Here is a 26,028-nt window from a genome sequence, read left to right on the forward strand (position 1 = left end):
CATTCGACTGTTTCATCGATGGAATTGTTTCATTGAAAATTAGAATCAGAACATTTTCTCTCCTCAAAGGTGAATGCTCCGGTGCATTCAAGCTGAAGTGTACTTGTCGGCCTCATTTCAAGGGACGTTTACATGTTTCAACATGACGGCCAGTATCATCCAATTAAAATTGCGCTCTCCGCCAACCTAGGTCAGTGTTATCCAATCAAAATTGCGCTTTCCGCAAACTGCTTTCCCAGAGAACTACTTTCTTGTCCACTGCTTTGACAGCATCAGTATTGTTTTTCCTAAATAGGGTAGCACACTTGCGATTAGCTGTCAACCAAGTCAGGGTGTACCTCGCCTACTGCCCAAACGAAGACAGCTGGGATAGGCTGCAGCATGCCTCGCGACCCTTGTGAGGATAAGCAGATCAGAAAATGGATGGTAGGATGGATGGCAGCACACCACAAGTCTTATTTCTGACAGCGCAGCTCGTGGTTGTGCAGATAACGTATGCCGGTTGCAGTGCGATTTGATTTAAAAATGACTGACACCAAACCGAAAGTTTTTGTGATTGGCAATCTTTACTGTATAAAAGTTATCCGGATGCTTTTTGAAAAACGTTTTTTACACTGTGTAACTTTTTGGTGAAGCATTTTGTAAACAAAGGCTTTATTTTTAAATGAATTCATATCCACATTATTTTCTACAATTACAGTAAAGTCTCGTTATATCGATATCGGATATATCGATAGTCCCGGTTATATCGATACTATTTCTATGCACGCACGGAGAAAATTACATGCAAACAGGGTCGGATATATCGATAGTCCCGGTTATATCGATATTTTTTCGGACTCCCTTGAATATCGATATAACGAGACTTTACTGTATATTACACTACAGCTTTCTCTCTCTCTCTCTCTCTCTCTCTCTCTCTCTCTCTCTCTCTCTCTCTCTCTCTCTCTCTCTCTCTATATATATATATATATATATATATATATATATATACACAGTAAAGTCTCGTTATATCGATATTCAAGGGAGTCCGAAAAAATATCGATATAACCGGGACTATCGATATATCCGAACCTGTTTGCATGTAATTTTCTCCGTGCGTGCATAGAAATAGTATCGATATAACCTGGACTATCGATATATCCGATATCGATATAACGAGACTTTACTGTATATATATATATATATATATATATATATATATATATATATATATATATATATATATATATATATATATATATATATATATATATATATATATATATATATATATTCTATAGAATATTCATATTTATACTTTATACCTATATTTTATCTGTGTGTGTTTTGGTTTTCAGTCTTGATAGAATTTATGCATCAGACAGATGGCAGTAAATATTGATGCATTGATGTGGGGGAACGAAGACGGCCGCTGGGCCGCACCAACCTGCAACTTCTTCCGGCCACCACTAGACGATGCTTCTCCAGTTCGTGAAGCTCAAGCCCAGATCTCGAGTCCAACCTCCAGCAGGTTAGGAGGCGGGACCTGTCCGGGCAGAGGAGAGGCAGCATTGCACAGCACAGCACTGCGCAGCACTTCCCCTCACATCTGAGCTCCCTTCGCTGTGCTCACTGATCAAACGGCTTTGCCAAACGGCTGAAGGACACAAAGAAACAGCCGGACACTTAACAAAGCATGAGAGGAGCGAGGGCATCATAGAGACACGTCAAGGTTTACCCGGACTACCGTTTATCTGCGCGCGGATATTGTGGAGCTCTCCAAGCGTGCTCCGCCGATGTGTTCTCCGGTTGTAACGCACCAAAGAGCGCCGCGATCTGAGTGGCGGGAGGACTTCATCTCTCAGGTAGGGGAATATTTTCTTTCGGTTTTAGGCCAACCCGCGACGTTGAAAGGACACTACGTTGGTGCGTTTGCTGTTTAGGGATACAGTCACGACCCGCGTAGGCCGCAAAGAAGGGAGCGTTTTGTGCTGATTGAAGAAACGTTTCTTAAACGATGATGGAAGCCTAGCTAGCAAGCTGGATGAAAGCGCCTGCTGCTGTGGTGTGTGGTCTCCGCTGTTCCGCCGCAGTGGATACGTGTTTGTTCGTGTGTGTGTGCGTGTGTTTGTGCGTGTGTGTGTGCGTGGGTGCGTGTGTGTGTGCGCGCGCTGGCGTGCGCGTACAGGCGCTGGCAGACGTGCCAAGTTGCGCGAGGGCAGCGACGTCTACGCTGCACGTAGCCGACACGGAGTTGCATATCGGACTCCAGTGATCAAAAATACAACGTCCCGGGAGATCGAGAGAGAGAGAGAGAGAGAGAGAGAGAGAGAGAGAGAGAGAGAGAGAGAGAGAGAGAGAGAGAGAGAGAGAGAGAGAGAGAGAGAGAGAGAGAGAGAGAGAGAGAGAGAGAGAGAGAGAGAGAGAGAGAGAAAGAGAGAGAGAGAGGCCGAGTGGGGGTAGTTATAGTTCGTTGCCACCGGCTTGATTTTCTCCCTTACTCGGAGAGACAAGACCGATTTTTGTTCGGCACCAAAGAACGTTGGAGTAAAAGGGCCATTATACGATTAACACAAGATAAACGAAGCTGGTGACAGTGACTTTATCCACACCCCCTCACACGGTTAGGCTCTCATAGTTTTCCATTCTTTTACTGCTTGTGAATCGCTCATTTTTCCAAATTACCGCCCGATGCACTTAGTATGACGTAATTATCCAAGTGCGATCCACTGGCTTGTTTCTTTGTCTTGTCGCAGCTGTTCAATACAGTATAGGTTTCGTTTCAGTACATCAACTGTGCCGGCTGTCTTTCCAGCAAAGCAATGGAGATTTATGAGTAATTTCAAACATATTTCTTCCTTTATACACTGAGTTGACTTCATCTTGTGAAAAGGGTGCGACATTCTCGGCATTATCTTTGATGACTGCCCTTATCACTTCTTTTTCCCCTCCAGGACCCTCCGAGGTTTAGGTGTGGAACATGGCTAAAACTTTGCACATTCTACAGAAATCCACAGACGGTGTCCGGACTGGGATCTCCTTGAATGTGAGCTTAAATGTGGATGAAAGGCAGGACTTCAGAGAACACCCAATCGTGGGACTCTCGGACAAAATACCTTTGGTGAAACCTTATTTCAAAAAGAAGCAGAGGAAACTCGATGCCAAATGTCTTCACCACGCCTTGGAGGAGCCCATCCTGACCTCTCTGCTCAGCGGCGACATATCGGGGGACGGCGTGTTTGTGCCGCGCAGTCAGGCTGGACGTACGCCGGGGAATCTTTGCGCGGCGGTCGCGGCCAAACAGAACTGCATCCGACCGGTGTGCGGCCTCAAAGACTCGCCGTCCGCCGATGGCGCCGCGTCGGGGACTGGAGATGTGGAGATGGCCGATACTACTGTGGAGTTGGAGGAAATGGAGCGGCCTAAAGAAGGCCTCAAGGCTGCAGGGAGCATGGGGACAATAACGTCCGCCAGCAGGGACATGCCTCCCGTAGTCGCACCTCAGGCTTCTCGTCAAGAGGGACCCATCAAAAGTAATGACTGTTCAACTCACCCGAATCCCCTCCCCGCCCTGCAGGACACCCATCCCCTCCTCACGCAGACCCAACTGCCTGACAATCGAGTGCTCTTTCAGGACAAAAGTGAAGAAGCTTCTTTGGACTTGGTATTTGAACTACTCACCCAACTTCAATATCACACGCACCAGTCAGACTCCGTGGACATTTGTGTGGATTTCCTCCAAGGACAATGCGTGTACGGTAGCGATTGCGCTCACCACCACACGGTTCTGCCCTACCACTGGCAGATCCGCAGGAGTGACACTCAGACCTGGCAAAGCATAGCGGATGAATCCCAGGAACAGCTAGAGAGACTCTACTGCAACCCAGACAATGACCAAATCAGACTCAAGTACCAGTAAGTATCAGTCCCACATTCGTAGGACCGTATTTCCCCGTATCTAAGGTGCACCGGACTATAAGGTGCACCTCCAATGAATTAAATATTTTAAAACCTTTCCCATATATAATGCGCACCGGACTATAAGACACAGCTTCAATGAATGAAAAAAGTTTTCCAAACACAATATATAATTATATATATTTTTTTCCAAATATAATATATAAATATATAATAAACGTTTTCCAAATATAAGGCACACCACATTATAAAGCGCTACAGTAGAGGCTGGGGTTTCGCTTTATATATCCCAGCATGGACTATGCACTACTTCTAGGGGGCAAGTGGTGAGTCAGTGGCTGCTGACAGTAGTTGTGAGACCTGTTCAGGCTCAACATTTTTTCACATAAGACATACTGGCGGATAAGGGTCATGTCATCTTTTGAAGAAAATGAAGGCTTTTGGGTTATACGACGGAAATATTTTTTCTGCCTTATGATGATTATCACTTAAAGGACAACCGACACCTCCCGACAAGTTGCGTCCATAATTTGTAAAATCATTTCAAACGACTTCTACTGAGCGCATTTTACAAAGATTCCACCGCATATAGCTATATTTTACGTTTTAAGACTCGCACGGAATATTCATGAAGTCTTGTTTTCGAGTTGATGACGATGCCCTAAGTCACGTCATAGAGGGAACGCCTCTGACCGAGAAAGCGACACACAATGCATTTTGGGTACTTTTTTTGTCTGAAAACACAGTGTTGACCGCAAAATTAGAAGGAAAACTACATAAATAACGCAATGGTGAATCGTTGTGTGTCACATCTAATTGTGGTAACACGCATAAAGACGGTGTAAGTTTACACAAATTCCCAGCGGACAAATCAGCCCATTTCCAACGGAGCTTGTGCGCCATCTTGTGCATTTTCTGGGCGCTACATTGGAGTCCAGACGGCTCGAATTGATAGGAAGGACTTCTTTAATCGATTGCAAACATTTATGCTTTCCTCTTCAGAACTATTTGAATCATATTCATAACTGGATGAGTAACAAGAAAGCATTTTCTCTGAATCTGAACTCTCTGAAGCCATTGTTTTCATTCTGGAGCAAGGCAGTTTGTGAAGGAGTATCTTGGTGTAACGTCACAAACAAGGGGGCGAGACTTTCTGAACCTACCCAGTTCCGAGCTCATTTTGTGGCAGTTTTGGGACATTAAGTCATTGTTATTGGTGTTTTGCATTTGATATCAGCCTGCATGTTTTGGGTATTTTAGATGCTATAAAACGTTTTACTGATGTCAGTTAGGAAACAAAAAAATAAAAATGGTGTCATTTGTCCTTGAACTCATTCACTGCCAGACATGTGGGAAATGTGTCTAGTCCAGTGCCTGGGTTTTTGTCATTTTCACCAACATTTCAGGACCCACAGAATATTGAGTTTTAGGACTACATAAACATTCAGTACAGTGTTAGAAACCTTAGACTCCCCTCTTTCATCAGAACAAAGAGTTGATTTGTGAGTTATTTGACTCTGGAGTTATCTCAGCTTGTAATGGGGGTGGCTGTGAAAAATACAATGCAAGAAATACATTTTGATTTCTATAATGCTTTTAACAACAGCTGAAGCGCAAAGCGATAATGTGGGCAAAAGGCAAATGCTGCCCCCTCGTGGAAGGGAAAACCATTGCCACAGGTCTGACCAACGCTTTATCGACACCCCCGCAAGATAAAACAGCCCAAACAAATTCGGAAATGGCGCTCCATGTCACACTTTCCCATTCAGGAATGGCAGCGAATTAGTTCAAAGTTTTCCAGATATAAGGCACACCACATTATAAGGCGCTGCAGTAGAGGCTGGAGTTATGTTTTATAAATCCCAGCATGGACCACACTCCACTTCGACAGGGGGAAATGTAGTTGGTGGCTGCTGACGGTTGTTGCAAGTTGTGGCTCAATATTACTTCACATATAAGTCACACTGGTGTATAGGGCGCAGGGTCGTCTTTTGAAGAAAATGAAGGAGTTTGGGTGCACCTTTTAGTGCAGAAAATACAGTATTTAATTTTTTTTAGATTTTTTTGTGTTATGATTGTTTTTACTCAAAAATATCCTTTTCCAGTTTACAAACTGACAACACAAATGTTAGGACCAGAAAATACCCACTCTGTCATCCTGTTTTATCTTAAATTTTCAAAGATATGCAGAATCAAAAGCCGCAATGTTGAATGAAGTTTCAACAACAACAAAAAATCTGCGGTGTGAAATGATGTTTTGAAAACAAATTAGCTTATTTGGCTGAGTCAATCCCCGTCAGGGGTCGTTGCGGAGAGTTAAATGGATCTCGATAGACTTGTATAACGCAGTTAGTTGTTGCTTCACGAGATACTTTGGTGTTGTCAGTGTTTCTCGAGAATTCTGTATGGTAAATGGATCGAGATACTTTGGTGTTTTCAGTGTTTCTCGAGGATTCTGGATGGTAAATGGATCAGTGGCAATGTCATGCCGACAATGCTGCTGCGGTAAGTTGATAGGCTGCTTATAGATGATCAGCAACTTCTCATTCATTGTGTTGTAAACATGATACTTGTTCCTCTTTGGTTTCAGCAATGCTTACCAGTCGAAGTGCAATTGCCCCCTTTGCATCCAAACGTGTTTTTTATTTCATACACACATTATGTAAATTACGGTCTATCATTTTAAAGGTTGTAATCATCAGCAAAAGGTTGTTTTTCTGTTGTGGTGTACAAAGGTAATCTATCAGCTCCTGGTCGTATGACTTCCCAATCTCCCCACTGTGATATTTGTGATTCATTTCCTGTAAGTCAACCCTCTGCTTGGCTGCCGCTCTGTCCTAAGCAGACTTTAGAGCACTCATGGCAGAGCGTGGTGAACTTCTGTGACCCCCTTGTGCGGTCACTGACACAGCCGCACTTGGCAGCTTCTGTCCCTCTCTCGGTCATAGACATGTACACAATGGAGCACACACACACTGACACACACCCGCTCAATCCCTCCCTCTCTCCATCTCTCCTTCTCTCTCTGCTCGGCACGCAGATGCTCACACGAATGAGAAAAGAGAAGCTCAGTGGCTCGCAGCTCTCACACGCACACAGTTTAGCAGACAGAGATAAACCGCTCTTTCACTCTCCTCTCACACGCCCTCAAAGTTACCCCCCCGCACGCACGCACATGCGAGCGAGCACTTGGCAAACCAAGGTGGGGTGACATAAAAGAGAATGCCGTTTCCTGCGGAAATGTACTGTATGTGTGCAAAGTCTCACACAATGAAAACATGCACGATGACCTTGTTCCAAATTGGAAATGTAGCTCGGAGAAGAGGTTTACATGAGTTAGTTAATAATCCTTTTGTGTTCTGTATGCAACACGAATATATGTAGTTAGTTTCGATACACCTCCGCAATACCAGGACAGCTGGCACCAAAAATCAAGATACAAGGCAGTGTAGATCGATCTCATGACTACATCCAGAATCATCAATATGTTAATTGTGTAAAAGATATGAAAACAACTATCTTGTTGCTCAAAATATAGAAAGGAGAAAACCCCTGATTGTAAATTACAAAACAAATTTGCGGCATTTTTTCAAGCTAAGATCCACATTGTTTTTCACCACGTTATAATTCTGCTCTCAGCTTGTCCACATCTACTCACCGTACCACCTGGGATCAGTCATACGGATAGATTAGAGGATTAGAAGTGGAATTTAAGCGTCAATGCGGGGTTTGCAATGTTAGACAGGGTGCACCCTTAAATCCAATGATATTCTGGATTTTCCGCACGATAAGGCGCGCCTAAAAGCCTTTGTTTTCTTGAAAAGATGATCCTGCCCCTTATAATCCGGTGCTCCTTATATGTGTAATATTGAGCCTCAACAGGTCTCGCAACGACTGTCAGCAGCACTCCATTTCCCCCGTATAAGTAATGCCCGGTGCAGCGCAGCACCATCCAATGCACAGGTGTCAAAGTTAAGGCTTGGGGCCACATCTGGCCCGCCACTTCATTTTATTCGGCGCGCAAAAGCAACTAAAGCATGTCAAATGCCATGATGCTTGCTAAAGTCTGAACCAAAATTTCAAACTGTCCCATATAAACCACTATAACATACATTATTTTTTACATAAAATTTGAAAACTACGGATTCATTAATTTGTTGTGTGCTGTATATGTAATATGTGGAAGGGATTAAACATATTAATGGTTTAGCCCCCGAGAGGAAAGCGTAATTACAATGTGGCCCATGGCAAGTTTGACACTCATGGTCTAATGGATGCATAATGTAATCTCAGCCTCTCCCGTAGCACTTTATAATTTGGTGTGCCTTATATATAATAGGACAACCTTTATTAGTCTCACAATGGAGAAATGTACATATCTGGAAAGTGTTTTTAAATACACCATTTGTTTAATGTGTGCCTTATAGTGTGGAAAATATGGTACTTTTAAACAGGTTCTTGTACTTTGCACTAAATTCTCAATATTATTGATGAATCAATGACAATCCTTGAAAGATGCTCAGTGTCTTATAGCAATGTCAATGCCTATCGAATGATGTAGCCGTAAACAACTCTTTGAGCATCGATTGCTTTTAGCAACTCGCTACAATGGGGGGAAACAAACAAACAAAAAAAAACAATGCCCTGGTGTTTGTATCAGAAAACAGAACCGTATTTTCCGCACTTTAAGCCGCACCTAAAAGCCTTCAGTTTTTTCAAAAGCTAACCGTGCGCCTTATGTATAGAAAAAGTTTTTAAAATGTGTCATTTGTTGAAAGTGCGCCTTATAATGCGGTATTTTGAGATACAAAAAACACGAAAACAAAACCACAAAGCAATTTAGCGAAATAGTCCAGGTAGAGCCGTTTTGCCTTGACCACTGTAGCAAAAACTACACAAGGAGCGCACACCGCCTGACAGTTCGGTCAGTGTGCTGTTAGCCAAAAGCGATTCTTTTGTTCAAGAATGTAGTGCTTCATCATGTGAACAAACCCCTAGGCAAAACTTTTCTGCGGATTCGGCTCTGCCTGTACGAACAAAGATTTCTATCAGCCATTGTTGACTTCAACTGAAACTCTATGCAAAGTGCTCTTCAAACAGGATATGCACTTGATGATGTCAAACCAAATTGGGATGCGAGTGTCTTCCACCCTCAAAACAGGCTCAGCTGGCTCCCGTGACAGAAACTGCCTGTGCCACAAAGGCAAATAAAATGTACTCTTTTATTAACCGCAATCATCTTTTCTTCTGCCGTACACAAATGCATCTCCGCCACCCTAACCGACAGTCTTGACTCGCTGTCTTTGGGATCCTGGCCTTGCACTGCTCAATGGAAGCGGTGCGCTTCATTGGTGTTGCACTATGAACGACGCAAGCGGTTTTTACAGACTAGTTGTTGAAAAAAGACATATTTTCTGGATTGCTTCTTCAATGCCTTAGTGAGCATTTTATCGCGTCCCATCGAATTAGCTTCGCAGGTGTCTTCGTTAATGTCACTTGGCTCGTGTTTTGCTGCTGCACTTGGCTGCCTATCAACACGCCATTTTGCCTCACTTGCTTCAAGCTCAATTAGTCACTAATTATCCACACAATTGACCAAATTATTTGTGTTTAACTGTTGAATTGACTATCAGTCAAGTATTTTGACTCCCTGGTAGAAAAATGCAAGTGAATCTAGTTGTCCTTTAAAGTCCTAAAAAAGAAGTCGGAAGAAGGCAATTTCAGCACCCCATGGTCATACTTTATATTATTATATTGTATTGTGTATACTTCTTTTTAATTTCCTCTTTGCTGCTGTGAATTGGGAATTTCTCTATTGTGAGACTAATAAAGGTCCTCTTTTATCTTATCGTATCTTATCTTATCGTATCGCATCGCAACTTAACTTAACTTAACTTATATGGGAAAGTACATATACGTATGTGAATGTGAAGTAGCGGTGGTAAATATGGTTGCCATCATCGCTTCTCGATAGACAAGTGACACTGCAATAATCCTCAACAGTTCGTTTTTTGGTGAACTGCTCCGTATTGCTGAATACGAATTTTTATATGCTAGAAGGGGTGTCTGTACTTTCTGTAATCCAACCAGCGATGAGAATATACAATGTGGTGTTAGATTTTGAAAACAGAATGTCTAAAGCACACTTCCTGTAATGTGTGTGTGTAATAGGATCATGTTTTCACGCTTGAAAGACAAATTCTTGCATGACTTCCTGAAAAAGTGCGCTTATGTGCGTGCTTGTGTATGTGCGTGCGAGTGTGTGTGTGTGTGTATGTTGGCGAATGAATGAATGAGAGCGCGTGATGGGGCTCTTTTGTTAGCCAGGTGATAAAAAGGTTTGCTTCTCATTAACTAACATTAAGAGTCACGGATTAAGGGCAATGTGACCTGACATCACACAGTGTGCGTGTTTGCGTGTGTGTGTGTGTGTGTGTGTGTGTGTGTGTGTGTGTGTGTGTGTGTGTGTGTGTGTATGTGTGTGTGTGTGTGCGCGTGTGCGTGTGTGTGTTTGTATGTGTGTGCATGTGAGCGCGTGGATCTTTATGTCAAGTCAGATTGATTCATTTTGTCGTGAATTTTTAGCAACCAACATTGTTTTGTCTTTTGCGTTTCTGCTGATGTGATTGTGTGCAAACATGAGCTCTGTGTGTGTCTCTGTGTTTATGTGTATATGTACCCGTACTTGCATTGCATGAATCAGCAGGGTGAGGTCAGGTGTTGCTCTGCCTCTTTGTTCGTCACGAATAAATTGTAGTTATTTAAATGAATCACCTTGGTGGATGGTCAAAAGGTGGATTTCCATCACATTTCATTATTTATGTGATGAAACGGCGGCCCGGTAGTCGAGTGGTTAGCACACCGGCTTCACAGTGCAGAGGTTGCCGGTTCGCGTCCCGGTCCGACCTCACTGTGTGGAGTTTGCATGTTCTCCCCGGGACCGCGTGGGTTTTCTCCGGGTCCTCCGGTTTCCTCCCACACTCCAAAAACATGCATGGCAGGCAGATTGACCACTCCAAATTGTGTGCCCTGCCATTGGCTGGCTGGCACTGGAGTGGACACATTTTCGCACGTCTGGTAGTAAATGAGTTAATAAAAACGGAATGAAACTATCAAAATCCACATCAAAATGTCATTGGTTGTCATTGTTGACAGTCAGGTGCTTTTTACACACCTATCTTAACAAACAAGCAACGTTTCAAACATATGCTTTAAGTAAAGGTTAAAAAATATGCTATTCCAGTCAAATTGAGCTCCTACAAATTGAAAACCATGACATCATTCTCGGTATGTAAGTGTCTGTGTTTGTTTGTGTGTGTGTGTGTGTATTTGTCTGAAAGGTACATTCGTCAACAGATCTTATCGATGGAGTATATTTATTGAGGCATGACTGGATGAGGCTAGCATGTGTGTACATGAACCTGTCTCAAGAATGTATGCGAGGGAGCCTTTTTTGTTTGTCTGTGACGTTCACACTAGTATGACTGAAGATGCTGGTATGCAGGTCCTTGTGTGTGTGTGTGTGTGTGTGTGTGTGTGTGTGTGTGTGTGTGTGTGTGTGTGTGTGTGTGTGTGTGTCTAGCCATGAGAAACTTTGAAGGCATGTAATGTATGCCTTTAGGAACCGGGGAAGGGGAGGTGATGATTAACAACCTTTTTTTCAATGCTGTCAGTTTTCTTATATTTTTTTTTTACACTGGGTGAAAGGCTTGTTCTTTTTCGAGCAACAGTGTCGCCTCGCCCTTCGCAATGAACTGTGAACGTTCAGCTGCTTTGTACAGAGCAGGTTTGTCTGTTTTTTTTCTCTTCCGTGGCCTGACTCCACACCTTCAGCACACCTCGGCTCAAGTCAGCAGATGTATTCATTTTATTCTTTACACGTGTAAACATATCAAGTTAACCTTGCCAGCGTGAGTGCCAAAAAACGTCTCTTTCCAACTTTTCATTTGCTTCCGTGTCCGAAGCCCCCCTGTTTGAGTGCACTTAATTTAACTGGCGGAGTTTTATTTTTGGAACATTACAAACCAATCGGGGGAGCAAGGCAGGGCAGAGCTCGGTGAAATGTCTGTGAAAATCACTGGCTGTCCTGTCTGCTATCCAAATATTTTTCTGGTCGGGCTACACGCTGGGAGACACAATGGGTGGGTGGGGAGAATGCCACAAACGTGCACTTAGTATGCAGATAATAACTGTTGAAAATGTGCTCGCTCAACAGAATATACTGAACCTGCCCAAACGGCCGTTGCGTACATGTGTAAAGAGAGGGTTGTGTATATGTATGTATCTCCGTTCCTACTCGGGCCCTCAGATCCTCTTCCTCCCTCCACCTCTACACGCCCTCTGCCCGTCTCACAACGATGGGGTGCAGAGCTTTCAGCCGCTCCGCTCCTAAACTCTGGAACTCACTTCCACCCAACATCCGCAACATTGACTCCCTTCCTACTTTCAAATCTCACCTGAAAACCCACCTCTTTAAACTTGCTTTGCTTACATGGTCTAATTTATTATGCTGTTTTATTATTTATTGCTTTATGCATGATTTTACTGTTTTGTGTGTTGTCTTTGTTGTAAAGTGTCCTTGAGTGTTCAGAAAGGCGCTTGTAAATTAAATGTATTATTATTATTATTAGATGGGGTGTGGGGGGCGTTCAGCTGCATCCGGAAAGCTTCCATCCAAAACAAAGGGAAAGAAGCAGTCCATCAAAACATGGAATCAATGACAAATGTACAGTAAAGTCTCGTTATATCGATATTCAAGGGAGTCCGAAAAAATATCGATATAACCGGGACTATCGATATATCCGACCCTGTTTGCATGTAATTTTCTCCGTGCGTGCATAGAAATAGTATCGATATAACCGGGACTATCGATATATCCGATATCGATATAACGAGACTTTACTGTACTTGTATCTGCATTTACATGCATATGATGTACATTTTCTCAAATTTCTCCTCTTTGATCCAGCTGGATCTCTTACCCACTCCCACGGGTCTACAATTGCAGTTCCAATTCGCTTTCGATGTCATCATCAAACAACATGAAATGACTGGAAACAGCTCGAAGTCTCAAGTACAGATTCCATACATGGGCCTTTTTAGTCTAGTTTTACTTCTCATGCTCTCATGCTCATGCTCATTCAATCATGCGAAAACCAAGTAGAAACAGACTGCAGCACATCCATTATTTTGCCGATTAATTGCCGATTATGACAAATTCTAACTTTACCTTCTCAAGATGTTATAAACATTCTACATTATGTTTGATAACAAATTCGATTGGAATTTGTGTTTTTCGATGCCCGCTGCCAAGTCTACCTGTTCTTCCGAGTCAGGGAATTGGTTGCCCCTGTACCGGAGTATGTCAAAGCAGCAGTTTTCAAGTAAAACCCCTGCACACAGTGGCAATTCAGGAAAGTTTGCACATACTGCCATATTGCGCCATTGTTGGCAAATGTTTGCAAAAAGTGCCTGTTTATCTGGTTTTGGTTAAAAGGTGGCATTACACAAACGGACTTTATTTCTCAACTTCCGCACAATTGGATTGAATTTCATCCTGTGAATGCTTCCAGAGCGCCCAAGTGTTACTTTTAAGCCATTTCCCAACACACAGACATCATAGTTTCCCCAGGAAGCAGAATCAATCCTCCCATTCATTTACCCAAATGAGTATAACGTATATTTAGCCAAATTTTGTTGGTGTGCTCGCGCACGTTTATCCGTCTCACCACCGTATGTGGTGTAGCGTGCCAATATATGGTGCCCGTATTTATGCAAGTGTTATGTCTGACCCAGAAACACTATTTTTTTTTGCCAGAGGCCATATGGCAGACCAATGGAGATAGACTGTCAACCCCCCCTAAAACGACACACACACACACGCACACACACACACGCACACACACACACACACACACACACACACACACACACACACACACACACACACACACACACACACACACACACACACACACACACACACACACACACGATGAGGTGATGACCCAGCGAGCTAAAGAGAAGTCATGAACAGTATTACAGTATTTTGTCCATTAGCTAGGATGCTCATGCGTGTGTTTACAAGAGCAATGGTGCAAACAAAGTGCAAATCGTGTTTGTTTGTCATTCCACAAACAATGCCATCGCCAATTATACTCCAGACTATCATATCGAGAAGTTCGATGGTTCCTGGTCAGCCTTATAAAATAATACGAACATTAACAAGAGAGGCTCATATTCGAAAGGATACAAATAAACGAGATTCCGTTTTCAATAGCATTTTCACTTCTCACTTTGTGTTTCAGGGGATCGATGTTTTCCCTGGACTTTTCAGCTATGCGGGTTTGTGACCTGAAGTTTGATCGCGTCCGCCGGCTGTCCACTCCCCCCAATCCTCTCGCCACACCTGTGACAAATCCGAATCCCACCTCTAGCTGTCACACAGTGTGGAAGTACTACTGCAGAGATAATTTTGGATGGAGGGAATACTCAGAGGTGAGGAACCACACTCATGCACACGAGTCCAGACACATTAACCATACCTCGATCAATCAGCCTCAGGTCAATACAGACTTATCGGAATACAATACAATACAATACATATTAATTTATATCGCGCTTTCACAACATCTGAAGCTCTAACACAAGCGCTTTAAACTGACAACCATCATATAAGGAAAAATAAAGAAGTCACAAAGATAGTAGAAAGCATCAGGGAATAACATTTACACTACGGTGACACTCAACACTTTTTTTCACAAACACACAAATTTCTCCACTGTGAGAAAAATAAAGGCTGATCTAATCTAATCTAACACAACCGTCATAAACCATTTGTATTTTATCCCAACCAAATCGTCAACCACTTATGTGTCGGCATTCCTCTATTGACTGTAACTAAATTAATACATTAAGGAAACTGTCATATCTGTTCCATGCCTCTTAATGTTCTTCTTTCCATGCCCCCCCCCCTCTACTTATCCCCAAAAGCCTGTGGTGAAGCTTATAGAAAAGGCGACTCTGAGGGGTCTCAAGAAGGTGCGCTTCATTACGCTCCAGAACCAGTACATCCTAAACATCAGGGAGGGCTTCCAGCAAAATGCCATGTTTGGCTTCAGGCGTCAAATCAAGAAGCGGCCCATGTTCATGTCCTCGGTGATGCTTGCCCCTCACCTAGAGTAAGTAAAATATTTCGCTTGATATGAAATATCGCCTGAGCTATGTTTACTATCCCGATCACAAACATCAAGGCCACGTCGGTTTCGGGACGTGCTCGCAGTGGTATGCTGTCAACCATTTCAAATAAGTGTTCCGAATGATCGCGTGTTGAAAATCAGTTGCGGAACAAGATGAAATGTAAAAGCAGGTGATGAGTGGTTGATTCTTGGTTGGCATCCAGTCACCAAAATGCCAAAGTGTAGTAGCACAGTACCCTCTGAGTGCACTGGCGGAAAAGTGCTCTCTGAGGCAGAAACAGACAAGAATCTCAAACAAACTTTTTCCTGCGAAAAACAAGAAACCAAGGATGGAAATATTAGCGGCTTTGAGAGTTCCCATTTCTTTCTGTGGCCATTTTCTCGAGGAGTGGGATGATTCCCATCCCTCTCTGCAGTGATAGTTCCGAAGAATGTGATACCAGTTTCAAAACAAGTGTCATCTCACCTCATTTGCAGAGTTTTTCACGTCCTCGGCAGAGGGCCAGTCATCTGCTCTCATCCCACACTGAGCGAATTAGAACGAGCTGTTCGTACAAGACCTGGCAGCTATGAAAAGGAAAAAATGTAGGAGTGTCAAAGATGGAAGAGAAAAAGATGAGATGGTGGGTGCAGGGGACACGGAGAGACAGTTGAGTGAGAATGGGAGAAAGCGAGGCGCACAGCCAAGAAAGTGAAAAATGGAGGGCGCTAAATGCCTTCCAGACCAGTTTAATGGAGTGCGAAACGTGACTGCGATCTGAAATTTGGAACGAGGGATTTTGTTCTCAACAATTTCCAGGGAATACAATGTCCCAAATTCTTCGTGTGCGTTCGGAACAACCGGTGAGAAGCTCAAAGGTTGACGTTGTTTGTTTGAGTGACGCCATCACTCCTTTGCAATCTGCCGGTCAATTGTTATTGTTTCATTTCCCGATTGTTTAGTGTCAATGCTTCAAAGCCCCCGCGGGGATCCAGTCGTCGTTCGTCGCGGTAGATTGACACCAGACAGACAGGATGAAAAAAACTGTCAGTGTGACGTAGAGTCAAACTGATCCAAATCTCTTGACAACGTACCCCGGCTCGCGTTCTTATGGCTCATGGCACTTGCTTCATTTACAGTGAGGGGGTTGACAAGAACTGCTGTTCGTGACCCAGATGACAAACAAAGTATGTTTTCCTGAAACAATGAACGCTCCACAATCTGCACTTCATTTTTTACTTTGGATTTCTCAGCACCCGTTACAAACTGGCGTTGTCGTTGACAGGCAGGAGTGGATATTGTGGAAGACCAAGCATGGTCGTTCGTTAGAATAAACAGCATTTTGGCAACACTGTAAGTCAGACTGAGAAGATAACAGATAGTGGGTCGACAAAATGAGGGAAAAAAATCCTGGAGCCTTGCCGGGCCAAAATCCAAAATATGAACATTTGGCCTGCGAGGAACCCAAACTGTAAACTCTAGATGAGAATGCCGGCGCCAATATTTCTAATGTGCTAACCACTAGTCCACAATTTTGACGCAACATTCATCACAACTAAAATATTTTCTCTCTGGTCTCAGATTCCCTTTTCTAATCTTTTGATGACTGTCAATGCACATGTGGAAAGTCATGAAATGTCAACAACTTTATATTTCAAATCTTCTTTTAACCTTTCCATTACCTGCCACAAATGAGTTGGATCTGAAATATGATTGGCTAAAACAGTTGTTTCTTCTGTTCAGGACATTGGGTGGCATCGCTTCATCTCCACTGTCTAGTTCTTCCTCCTCTCTGTTGTCCGCATCACCAATGGATGTCACGGTGTCGCAACAGCTCTCCCCGACCAGCCCCAACCCGCCAAGCCTTTTTCCAGAGACTTGGTTGCCCATGGCAGTGAGTCAAGACTTTCTGCAGGTGCCCGTGTCCCGCGACGATCGCAGCTACAGGACCGTGTACAGCTTGTTCCACAAAACGGTGGCGGAGACCAAGTTCAGGATCATTAAAATACTCCGGGTACAAAACCCTTTCCTCTGGGAGAAGTACAAAAGGTGAGTTGTGCGTTTCTGCAGCAACCCTTTCCGCATAGCCACAATTTAGCACCATTTAACAAAATGAAGTGCTAAAATAAATGTTTCACTGTTGGACTCTTATCTTTCCAAAAATGGCACCACAATTGACATGGTTCAACATAATAGTTTTTTTAATTGTGTAGCCAAACTACTGTTTTCTCAATCCTTGAGCATTTTTAATGATGAGTTTTAAACTCATTAATTGCCAGACATGTGCAAAAATGTGTGCCCCCCAGTGCATGTTTTTTTTGTCATTTTCACTCAGACTCCAGGACCCACTGAATATTGAGTTTTAATACTACTTCTTTTCCTTTCGGCTTTTCCCTTCAAGGGTCGCCACAGTGAATCAGTGTTCTCCATCTTCAGAGGTTTGATTCGCATGTTTGTTTTGGACAAGCTTTTACGTCGGATGACCTTCCTGACACCCTTTGTATTTATCTGGGCTTGGGAATGGCACGATAAGACACTGGCTTATGTCCCCTTATGGCTACAGAACAAGAGACTCTATGAATTTAATAAAAATGAAGATGCTAAGGAAAAGGCTCCCAAACACAAAATGGTCATCGGCACAGCAGCATTCAAACAAAGCAAAACTATACTCGCCATTGACAAATGATATATTAGATATATAAGGTTGTTAAAACAGTGAGTATTGTTCACAAGCCTGCCAAAAATAACAAGAAAATAGATGTATATTTTTTATATTACAATTATATAAAAGAACGATCCAAAGTCCCAAAAATAGAACCGGCCTTCCAACTGTAAAATGTTATACACGTGCCCTTTAAGTCATTGAAAACAAACCCTGCTTGTCCATCACCTGTCTATCAAATACATTCCTTTACACCAGGGGTCGGGAACCTATGGCTCGCGAGTCACATACGGCTCTTTTGATGATTGCATCTGGATCGCCGATAAAACTAAATACATATTCTCGCTTTTTCACTGTTCATTTCCGGTTTGGGCGGCAGTTGGCGGAAAGCGCATTAAATACAACGTAAGAAATCTTAGACTCTCCTTTTATCAGAAGAAAATAGTTATTTCATAAATTATATGGGTCTGGAGTTATCTGAGTTTGAAATGAGGGCGGCTATCCAAAATACAATGCAATACATACATATTGGTTTATATAGCGCTTTAACAACAGCTGAAGCTGTAATAAAGCGCTAACATCGAAAAAAGGCAAATGTTGTCCCCTCGTGGAAGGAAAAAACATTGCCAGAGGTCTGACCAGTGCTTTCTTGGCAGTCATAGCAAGAAAATAAAAAAACCGTAAAAAATGGTGGTTCACATCATATTTTCAATTCCCGAATAAATTTGGGAATTGCAGTAAATGAGTAAATTCCCTTTTTTACGTACATTTATTTTTTTTGTGTTATCATTTTTTTTGCCGTGTTTGGTTGAATGTCGCTGCTGCTGAGTACGCGATCGTTTCACACTAAGCTGGATTGGCACAGAGGTGTGATAACATGGGGCGGGATGTGAAACGTTGCGACGGGGAAGCGGAAGAAAAGATAAATGAAACTAGCGCCTGGTGCAACTTGGTGAGGGCGAACTACCGTTTGTGCGCGAATGAAGCAAATGGGGTGGTGATGTTTGGGTGATGGTGATGTTCCGTTTGTGGGCAAGCCGTTGCGGTCGGTGCAGGGCGGGTCCAATCAAAGGTGACCCACTTACACAGACTGGTACCGCAAGCCTTTCACAATGACTGTCGTTGTGTCATACGAAGAGTGAGGCCCCATTATGGCCATCACTTGATTTCCTCCTACCCCCCTAACTCTTGTTTTGACACAGGAATCCTTCATGGTGTGTGTGCGTGCGTGTGTGTGTGTGTGTGTGTATGTATGCTCGCGCGCGTGTGTGTAATTGCATGCTCGTGTAAGTACATTTGCCGTCGGCAAACTGTGCCGTGCAATTTGTTCGTGAAAAACTGAAGAGTGTGTGTGTGAATTATTTTCAGTGGCTGTCTGTGTCAAGTCACTAGTGGCGGGATCACGAGAGGTGACGCCAGGGTCACCGCCGAGTTGGTTTTGGCCTCTGTATGTCTGATTGATCCGCTCACAAAACAAGTCGTGTGCGTGTTGCTCAAGGAAGGGATCAGGACCAATGTTCTTACTGGTTTTAGAGCAAATAAGGTTGCTCAAGTTGTATGCTGATATATCATCTACATTTGTGAATCATACTACGACCTCTGGTAGCGCCACCATTGAAATGAATTTTAGTGGGCCGTAGCCATTCGCTTTTCATTCGCATTTCAGTGAAAAATGTTGTCTGTATGGTTTGTGATTGATGAGCATTAAAAGGGCGTATCTCGCTAACTGTCAAGGACTGATTTGTATACAGCTTAAGACAACCTGAACACACATGAACGTGTGACCGATCCTCTTTGTCCAACTCAACAGGAAGAAGGACTACATGTCCAGGCGGATGTCTGAAATGGACCAGCTTCTGAGCGAGCGTCATCTCTTCCACGGCACCTCGGCGGACGTGGTGGAGGGCATCTGCAAGCACAACTTTGACCCGAGGGTCTGTGGCAAACACGCCACCATGTTCGGCCAGGGCTCCTACTTTGCCCGGAAGGCCGTCTACTCGCACAACTTCTCCAACCGCTCGCCCAAAGGAGTCCACTGCATGTTCCTGGCCAAAGTGCTCACTGGCAGGTGTGTTGCATCATCAGGACAAATCAGTGTTTTTTTTCATTGATGTTAAATTAAGCCAACAATCACTCTTTAATGCATTAGCCATACAGTAATCACTGCCGTTCTGCAGAATCCTCATATCTCACTTACTTCCCACGCCCAATTGAAAAAAAGAAATATGAGCCATTTTCAACATTTCAGTTTGGCCGGTGGATAAAATCTGAAATTGAGCAAATTTTGGTACAATCAACACCACAAGTCAAGTCCGCTGTAAACTGATGTTCATGCTCAAGCTTTTAAAGAGTGTCGCGGGAAGTGTCCTCGATGTATAATGGATTTTATTCAGAACCCCAGAGAGCTTTGCAAAAATTTCTGGTTTATAGCTCTTTGGGCCTGCATAAACAAAGTGTTGGCATTGCCTGGCTCATTTCACATACGTTCACCACACAAAGTTCATGCTCTGATATGAAGCCTCATGCTCCAAAGCTTATATTATTCAAGGTTTCTTAAGCACACAAAAGAGCGGCAGACTTGTCATCATTAAATTTAAATCATCTTCTTCTAGATGCTGAATTATTCCGCAACCCTCCATACAGACACTTGTCTGAAAAAAACCCACGTAATGCTCTTAATTGCCGACGTGTACTCAAATGGGTCTCATCTCTCTTCAGGTTTACTGTAGGAAATCCTTCGATGCGCCGACCGCCAGCCATCAACCCCCGCGATGCCTCTAGTGACCTGTATGACTCCTGTGTGGACAACTGGGTAGACCCTCAGATCTACGTCATCTTCAACGACGACCAGAGCTACCCATATTTTATCATTCATTACGAGCAGGTACCGAGCATGGTAGCCCTCTGAGCACACTTGCTTTTTGGCCGTTCTCACGCCACCGACTAGCTTAAACCACATTCTAAGAGACGTTTGCACACAAAGCTGTCAACTGGATTCAACCAGACTGGACTTTGCTGTCAAGACCCACAGACAAGTCCAGGTTGGTCTCAACTGGACACAAGTGGACTGTTGAGGGACAAAAAGAAGTCAATGTCACTCCCACAGTACGTTCACATGTACTAGAGAACACCCCAACGACCGTGTTACATAACACCCGGAAACATTGAATTGGATTTAATTTGGGATTGAAAACTCCTTGTTTCCTCCTTTTGTACTTTGATCTAAAACTAGATCACAATAAATTCACAAGAGACTGGTAGAAGTGTGCAGTCCGGAACACGGAGAGTCGGACCTACTACTTGATGAATGTGTGCATGTAAACGTACTGAGCATTCGGCAGTGGGTGGCAGCTTGCAGCAGGCGTGCTAGTCTTGGATCGTAAACCGTGTTAACTAGAACATTCAAGAAAATCTAATGATATCACCCTTATCTTTAAGTTAGTAGTAGATGGTGGGCATATTCAAGTTTTGTACTTTTTGGTGCGGCAACTAAACCAACAGAGGCAAACTCGAACCAACCTTGTTTATTACAAAAAAAATGCAAAAACAAAATACAAAAAAATGTGTTATCCCTGCTGCTGGCCTGCATATTTTTCAAGTTCCAAGTCTACATGTTGCGTGTTTCTATTTTGTGAACTTAAATCTCGGGGCCTCTTGAACCAGTCACTGGACGGAAGTGTTGAATAATACTTGTTTTTCCCCTTATGGACATCTATGTACTGTAAGCCTTCACACGGAGGACTCGTACAAAGTTACAACTGTTCCTGGATGGCGTGTGTTGCTGCATTGGCGCCCACTGCTTTATTTTCCAAAAGGGGGAAGTGAAGTGGATAGTTTTCATCCTGAAGCTGCAGCTCTCTCTTTCTCTCTCTCTCCATCTCTCCCTCACTTACTCATGTTCAGAGACTATAGACAAGTTTGATTGAGACAAATTGTAAAAACATTCTTTGTTTATATTTGAACTTGTGTGCCTTTTGTTCATAAAATTGTTTATTTATGTTAGTTTAATGTAACATTGATTGAATAAAAAAAACAGAAAGCAAATATGCACTAATGTGGTTTATTGGCATGTTAGCGTTTGGACTTTTAGCACTTTTTGCAGATATTCCATTCAATGCAAAGTTTTTACTACCAAAAGACCGTGCAACAAGAGTAAAAAAACTGTTGGTGACCATAAAATGGTTTGAAATGTAAATATAATGATGGATTGAATTTTATCCCCCCCAAAAATTACATTGACCCAAAAAAAACAAAAAAACAAAAAAAAAACAAGTTACATTTACAGTGTGAAAAAAAAAATCCCTCTTGCTTGTCCGGGGCAATTTATTGTCACTTTTATGAAGACAATACAGTGGCACCTGTACTTAGGAAATTATTTTTTTTTTGTTTTTATTACACTTTTCGGTTGAAATGCAACATTGAAGGAACCTTGACAAAAAAAAATAAAGAACACGGAATGTGCGTCACATTTTTTTTCCAGATATTCCACTAAATGCAAAGTTTTTACAAAGAAAAAACCCTGCAACAAAAAAAAACTTGGTGACCATAAAAAGAGGTTTGAAATGTAAACGTAATCACGGATTGAATTTTGTCAACAAAAAAGGTAAAATTGACAAATAAATATAAGAAAATAAAAACCAAACCTCAATAGCAAGTGAACCTTTACATTTGCACTTTAGGAGTGCAAAAATTACCTCATGCTTGTGCCGCGCAATTTATTGTTACTTTTACGAAGATAATACAGTGGTAATTAGGCAATTAAATACTTTTTTGGTTTTTTTTACACTTTTGGTTGAACTGCAACATTGAAGGAACCTTGACAAGAATAAAAAACTGAATGTGCGACACACACTAGTATAAATGAGATACGGATCAAAGAACTTTTTGTAAACAACCAGAATTTAGTTTCTTGCTCTAAAGCTCGCACATCTTCACCTTTATATGAACGGTGAATGTATTTATTTATTTATTTATTTTTGAAGGCAAAGACTAACTTCACAGCCCACTCTTTACGATCCTAGATTATTTATGATAAGGTATGCAGCTGTCATGTTAACTATTTAAAAAGCTTTCAAATGTCTTCGTCGTGACACTACAGTACTCCCGGTGCTTGCTGAGAGACTTCTTCGGTGTGTCCTTTCTGTCAGGAGACAAGCCTTCTCCACCCAATCACACACACTTTCTGACTTCCCAACCCAATGAAGCCGTACCCAGCGGGGTATGACGTGAGTGCCGCGTCTAATGCGGTCTGGGCGTTGGGGGTGCTGGGTTGGGGTGTTGTCTGTCCCAGCACAACAGTACATGTTGTTGACGGGGAAGAACGGCAAGCTTTTCCGGCTTGACAAATTTTCAAAATGCACATGCTAGGTATTTTTGTGTCATATATGAAAACCAAGTGGAAAAAATAATAATACTAATTTTGTAAGGTACCACTGTATTATCTCCGTAAAAGTGACACTAAATTCCGCCAAACAAGCAAGAGGTATTTTTTGCGCTCCAAAAGTGTCAAGGTAAAAGTTGACTTGTTGAGGTTGTTGTTTTTTTTACAATACATGTTGATTTATATAGCGCGTTAACAACAGCTGAAACTAATAAAGCACTTTACATGGATAACTATCATATATAGGAAATAAAGCAGTCACAAAGATAGTAGAAAGCACCAGGGAGTGTCAACATTTTTTGTCAATTTCTTCTTTTTTTATACAAAATCCAGTCCACCATTACATTTCCAGTCACAATAGATTTGTTTTGACAGTTTTCAGTGACATTTTATTTTGTTGTTTTATATATATACTGTGTTGGTTAATACTATTTACTTTTTAAGGTTGTTAATAGTCATATTTTTTCTAGAATATCAGTCTTAAATAGATCATTTGTGGGAATCTACATTGTCAGCGTAACCTTTCACCTCATTTCCTCCGTGCCTTTGTAAATCCTGCATTTGGCCTTGTCCCACAGCCCCCTCGGCCTCCGGTCACTGTCATGTGAGGATGGCGTGCTGAGCATTACTTTTTTGTTGTTGTTACGGAGGGAATGAAGGAGTGGGGGTTTTAGGAACAAGAGTTATTTTGCTCTCTTCGTGCTTCCTTGCTGGGCTGCGTGCCTGTCTGCTCCTCTCGTGTGCATGCAAGCTTGTGCAGTGTGCCCTCAGTTTGCCCCCATCTCCCTCTCTCCACTGCTGTCTAATTCCCCCCCTCCCCCGAGTCTCTCTCGCCTCACCCCTCCCTCTGTTAATCTCACACTCCACTTTTCCTTCTCTCTCTCTCTCTCTCTCTCTCTCTCTCTCTCTCTCTCTCTCTCTCTCTCTCTCCCACCCCCCAAAGTCCCTGCCCTACCTGCCCCCTCTCATCAGCTCTTAACGGCTTAAAACTCATTTTGCGCTCTTAACAGTTCGAACCTCTTCTCTTGCTTCTTGTCAGCCCCCACCCCCGCCAGACTCTCTCTTTCAGTGGTCCCCTCTCATGAGTCATGCAGCGGGCACTGACTGCGTTTGTTTGCCTGAATGCCCTCCAGGAATTGCTGCCGGCAAACAGAAAGCGCTACTTTGTAGACCTGCTGGCGAAGGCGAGGAGAGCAAAAGTAGGAGTCGATGTGCAGGGTAGGAGAGGTAATGGTTGTGTACTGAACTGTGTGCAGGACTTTATCTATCTGTCTGAGAATAAGAAAGCCTTTCATCGGACCACAATGGGAAAATTTGCAGAAAATCCCAAGTGGTGATGCATGGGATTGAACCCAAGACCTCATACATACAAAGCATGCACTCTACCATTGAGTACATCCCCATATAATGATGCAAAAATGTATGACTCATGGTAGGTTTTTTTGGGTTAAATATGCCTTACGGTGCATTTTTTTGTGCGCTAAAAACACCTTACAATATATGGTTGTTATTGAATAAGAATAAGAAAGTCTTTAATAGTCGCACACTGGGGACATTTGGAAAAATCCCAAGTGAGAAGCCGGGGATTGAACCCCGGTTGTTTTTATTTGGGCTGAAAACGCCGCACAATAGATGGTTGTTTTTTTCCGGCTAAAAAAAAGCCTTGCTTTACATGGTGTTTTAGTTTTTGTTGCTAAAAACATCTTACTATACATGGTCGTTTGTTTTTTTTTTTTTTTGTTTTTAAAAACTGCTTATCATACATGATTATTCATTCCATGCTAAAAAGCCTTCTCCAACATGGTTGGTTTTTTCAGCTCAAAAACACCTTTTTAATTGTTTATTTCGGGTAAAAAAACTGCTTACTATAAATGGTTGGGGTTTTTTTCGTGCTAAAAACCCCTTACTATACATGGGCGTTTTTCTTCTAAAAACGCCTTGCTTTACATGGTCTTTTTTTTGCCGAAAAACACCTTACCTTACTTCGTCTTGTTTTTTTTTTTTTTTTTTTTTTTTTTTTTTTTTGGGGGGGGGGGGGGGGTGTTAAAACGCCTTACCATAGATGGTCTTTTTTTTCTGTCTTAAAACACCTAACATTGTCGTTTTTTTTTCGGATAAAAACGTTTTACTGTAGATGTTGGGTTTTTTCATGGTCATTTTTAAGTAAGAATAAGAATATCTTAACAAAAATCCTAAAAGGAGATGTCAGGGATTGAACTCTGGGCCTCATATTTGCAAAGCTTGCAGTCTACCGCCATCAGTGATCACTGCAATATCTTCTATCATCAGTTGCTGTTGACCAGATGTTTCAATGCTGTTACCAACGTCTGCCATTGTGTCATACTCATTTTAAGTGAATAAAGACGGCTCCTCGAAATAATTTCAGGAGGATTAGGAAGTGATTTTGATCTCACTGTGTGTCATAATGAACATTTTCGGACAGATTACAGATTTGTGCAAGCACTTTAGAATGTGCGTTCATGGATTTTACAAATCCTATCACTCTTACAAGCGTTAAAAAGTAGTAATAGTAAACTTAATCATGGTAAAAAATAAAAAGAACAATATAAATATAATTTAAAAAAAACTTTAAGACTTAAAGGAGAAATCACCCTGCAAATTTTTTCTATGTTGTAAATGCCTCCACAAGCCTATACACATATTCAGAATCAGAATCAGAATACCTTTATTCGTCCCGCAATGGGGAAATTTGCAGTCCACAGCAGCAATTGAAGAGGGATGGGGTTGGGGTGGGAGTGAAAGGATAGAAAACAAGATATTCTAAGCATAACAAAATAAAATTATTATTATGGGTTATTATTATTATTATTATTCTTAGTTTATATTGCATTTGTGGAACAGTAATTAAAGTTCCAGTGTCCTTTATCATGTGAATTCATAAATATAA

At 42.3% G+C, this 26,028-nt stretch overlaps 1 protein-coding gene across 1 annotated transcript; it reads left to right on the forward strand.

Moving 5' to 3' along the window:
- The first annotated feature begins 1,535 nt into the window (after positions 1-1,535).
- Positions 1,536-21,784, forward strand: tiparp (TCDD-inducible poly(ADP-ribose) polymerase). Its single transcript, XM_089013568.1, has 7 exons — positions 1,536-1,847; positions 2,937-3,897; positions 14,208-14,397; positions 14,893-15,080; positions 16,822-17,127; positions 19,551-19,808; positions 20,459-21,784. Exons 2-7 carry the CDS (start codon positions 2,963-2,965, stop codon positions 20,646-20,648), a joined length of 2,067 nt encoding a protein of 688 aa, XP_088869694.1. The 5' UTR covers positions 1,536-1,847; positions 2,937-2,962; the 3' UTR covers positions 20,649-21,784.
- The last annotated feature ends 4,244 nt before the right edge of the window (positions 21,785-26,028 follow it).

The sequence above is a fragment of the Hippocampus bargibanti genome, linkage group LG14, assembly GCF_051943395.1.
Source record: "Hippocampus bargibanti isolate YZ-2025 linkage group LG14, ASM5194339v1, whole genome shotgun sequence".
NCBI classification, from domain to species: Eukaryota; Metazoa; Chordata; class Actinopteri; order Syngnathiformes; family Syngnathidae; genus Hippocampus; species Hippocampus bargibanti.

Bases quoted from the DNA above. Each gene is read 5' to 3' on its own strand.
- tiparp (XM_089013568.1), top strand. From the start codon at position 2,963: ATGGCTAAAACTTTGCACATTCTACAGAAATCCACAGACGGTGTCCGG. The intron at 15,081-16,821 runs GTAAGTAAAATA...TCTTCTGTTCAG, and splicing joins ATGCTTGCCCCTCACCTAGA to GACATTGGGTGGCATCGCTT. The intron at 17,128-19,550 runs GTGAGTTGTGCG...CCAACTCAACAG, and splicing joins CTCTGGGAGAAGTACAAAAG to GAAGAAGGACTACATGTCCA.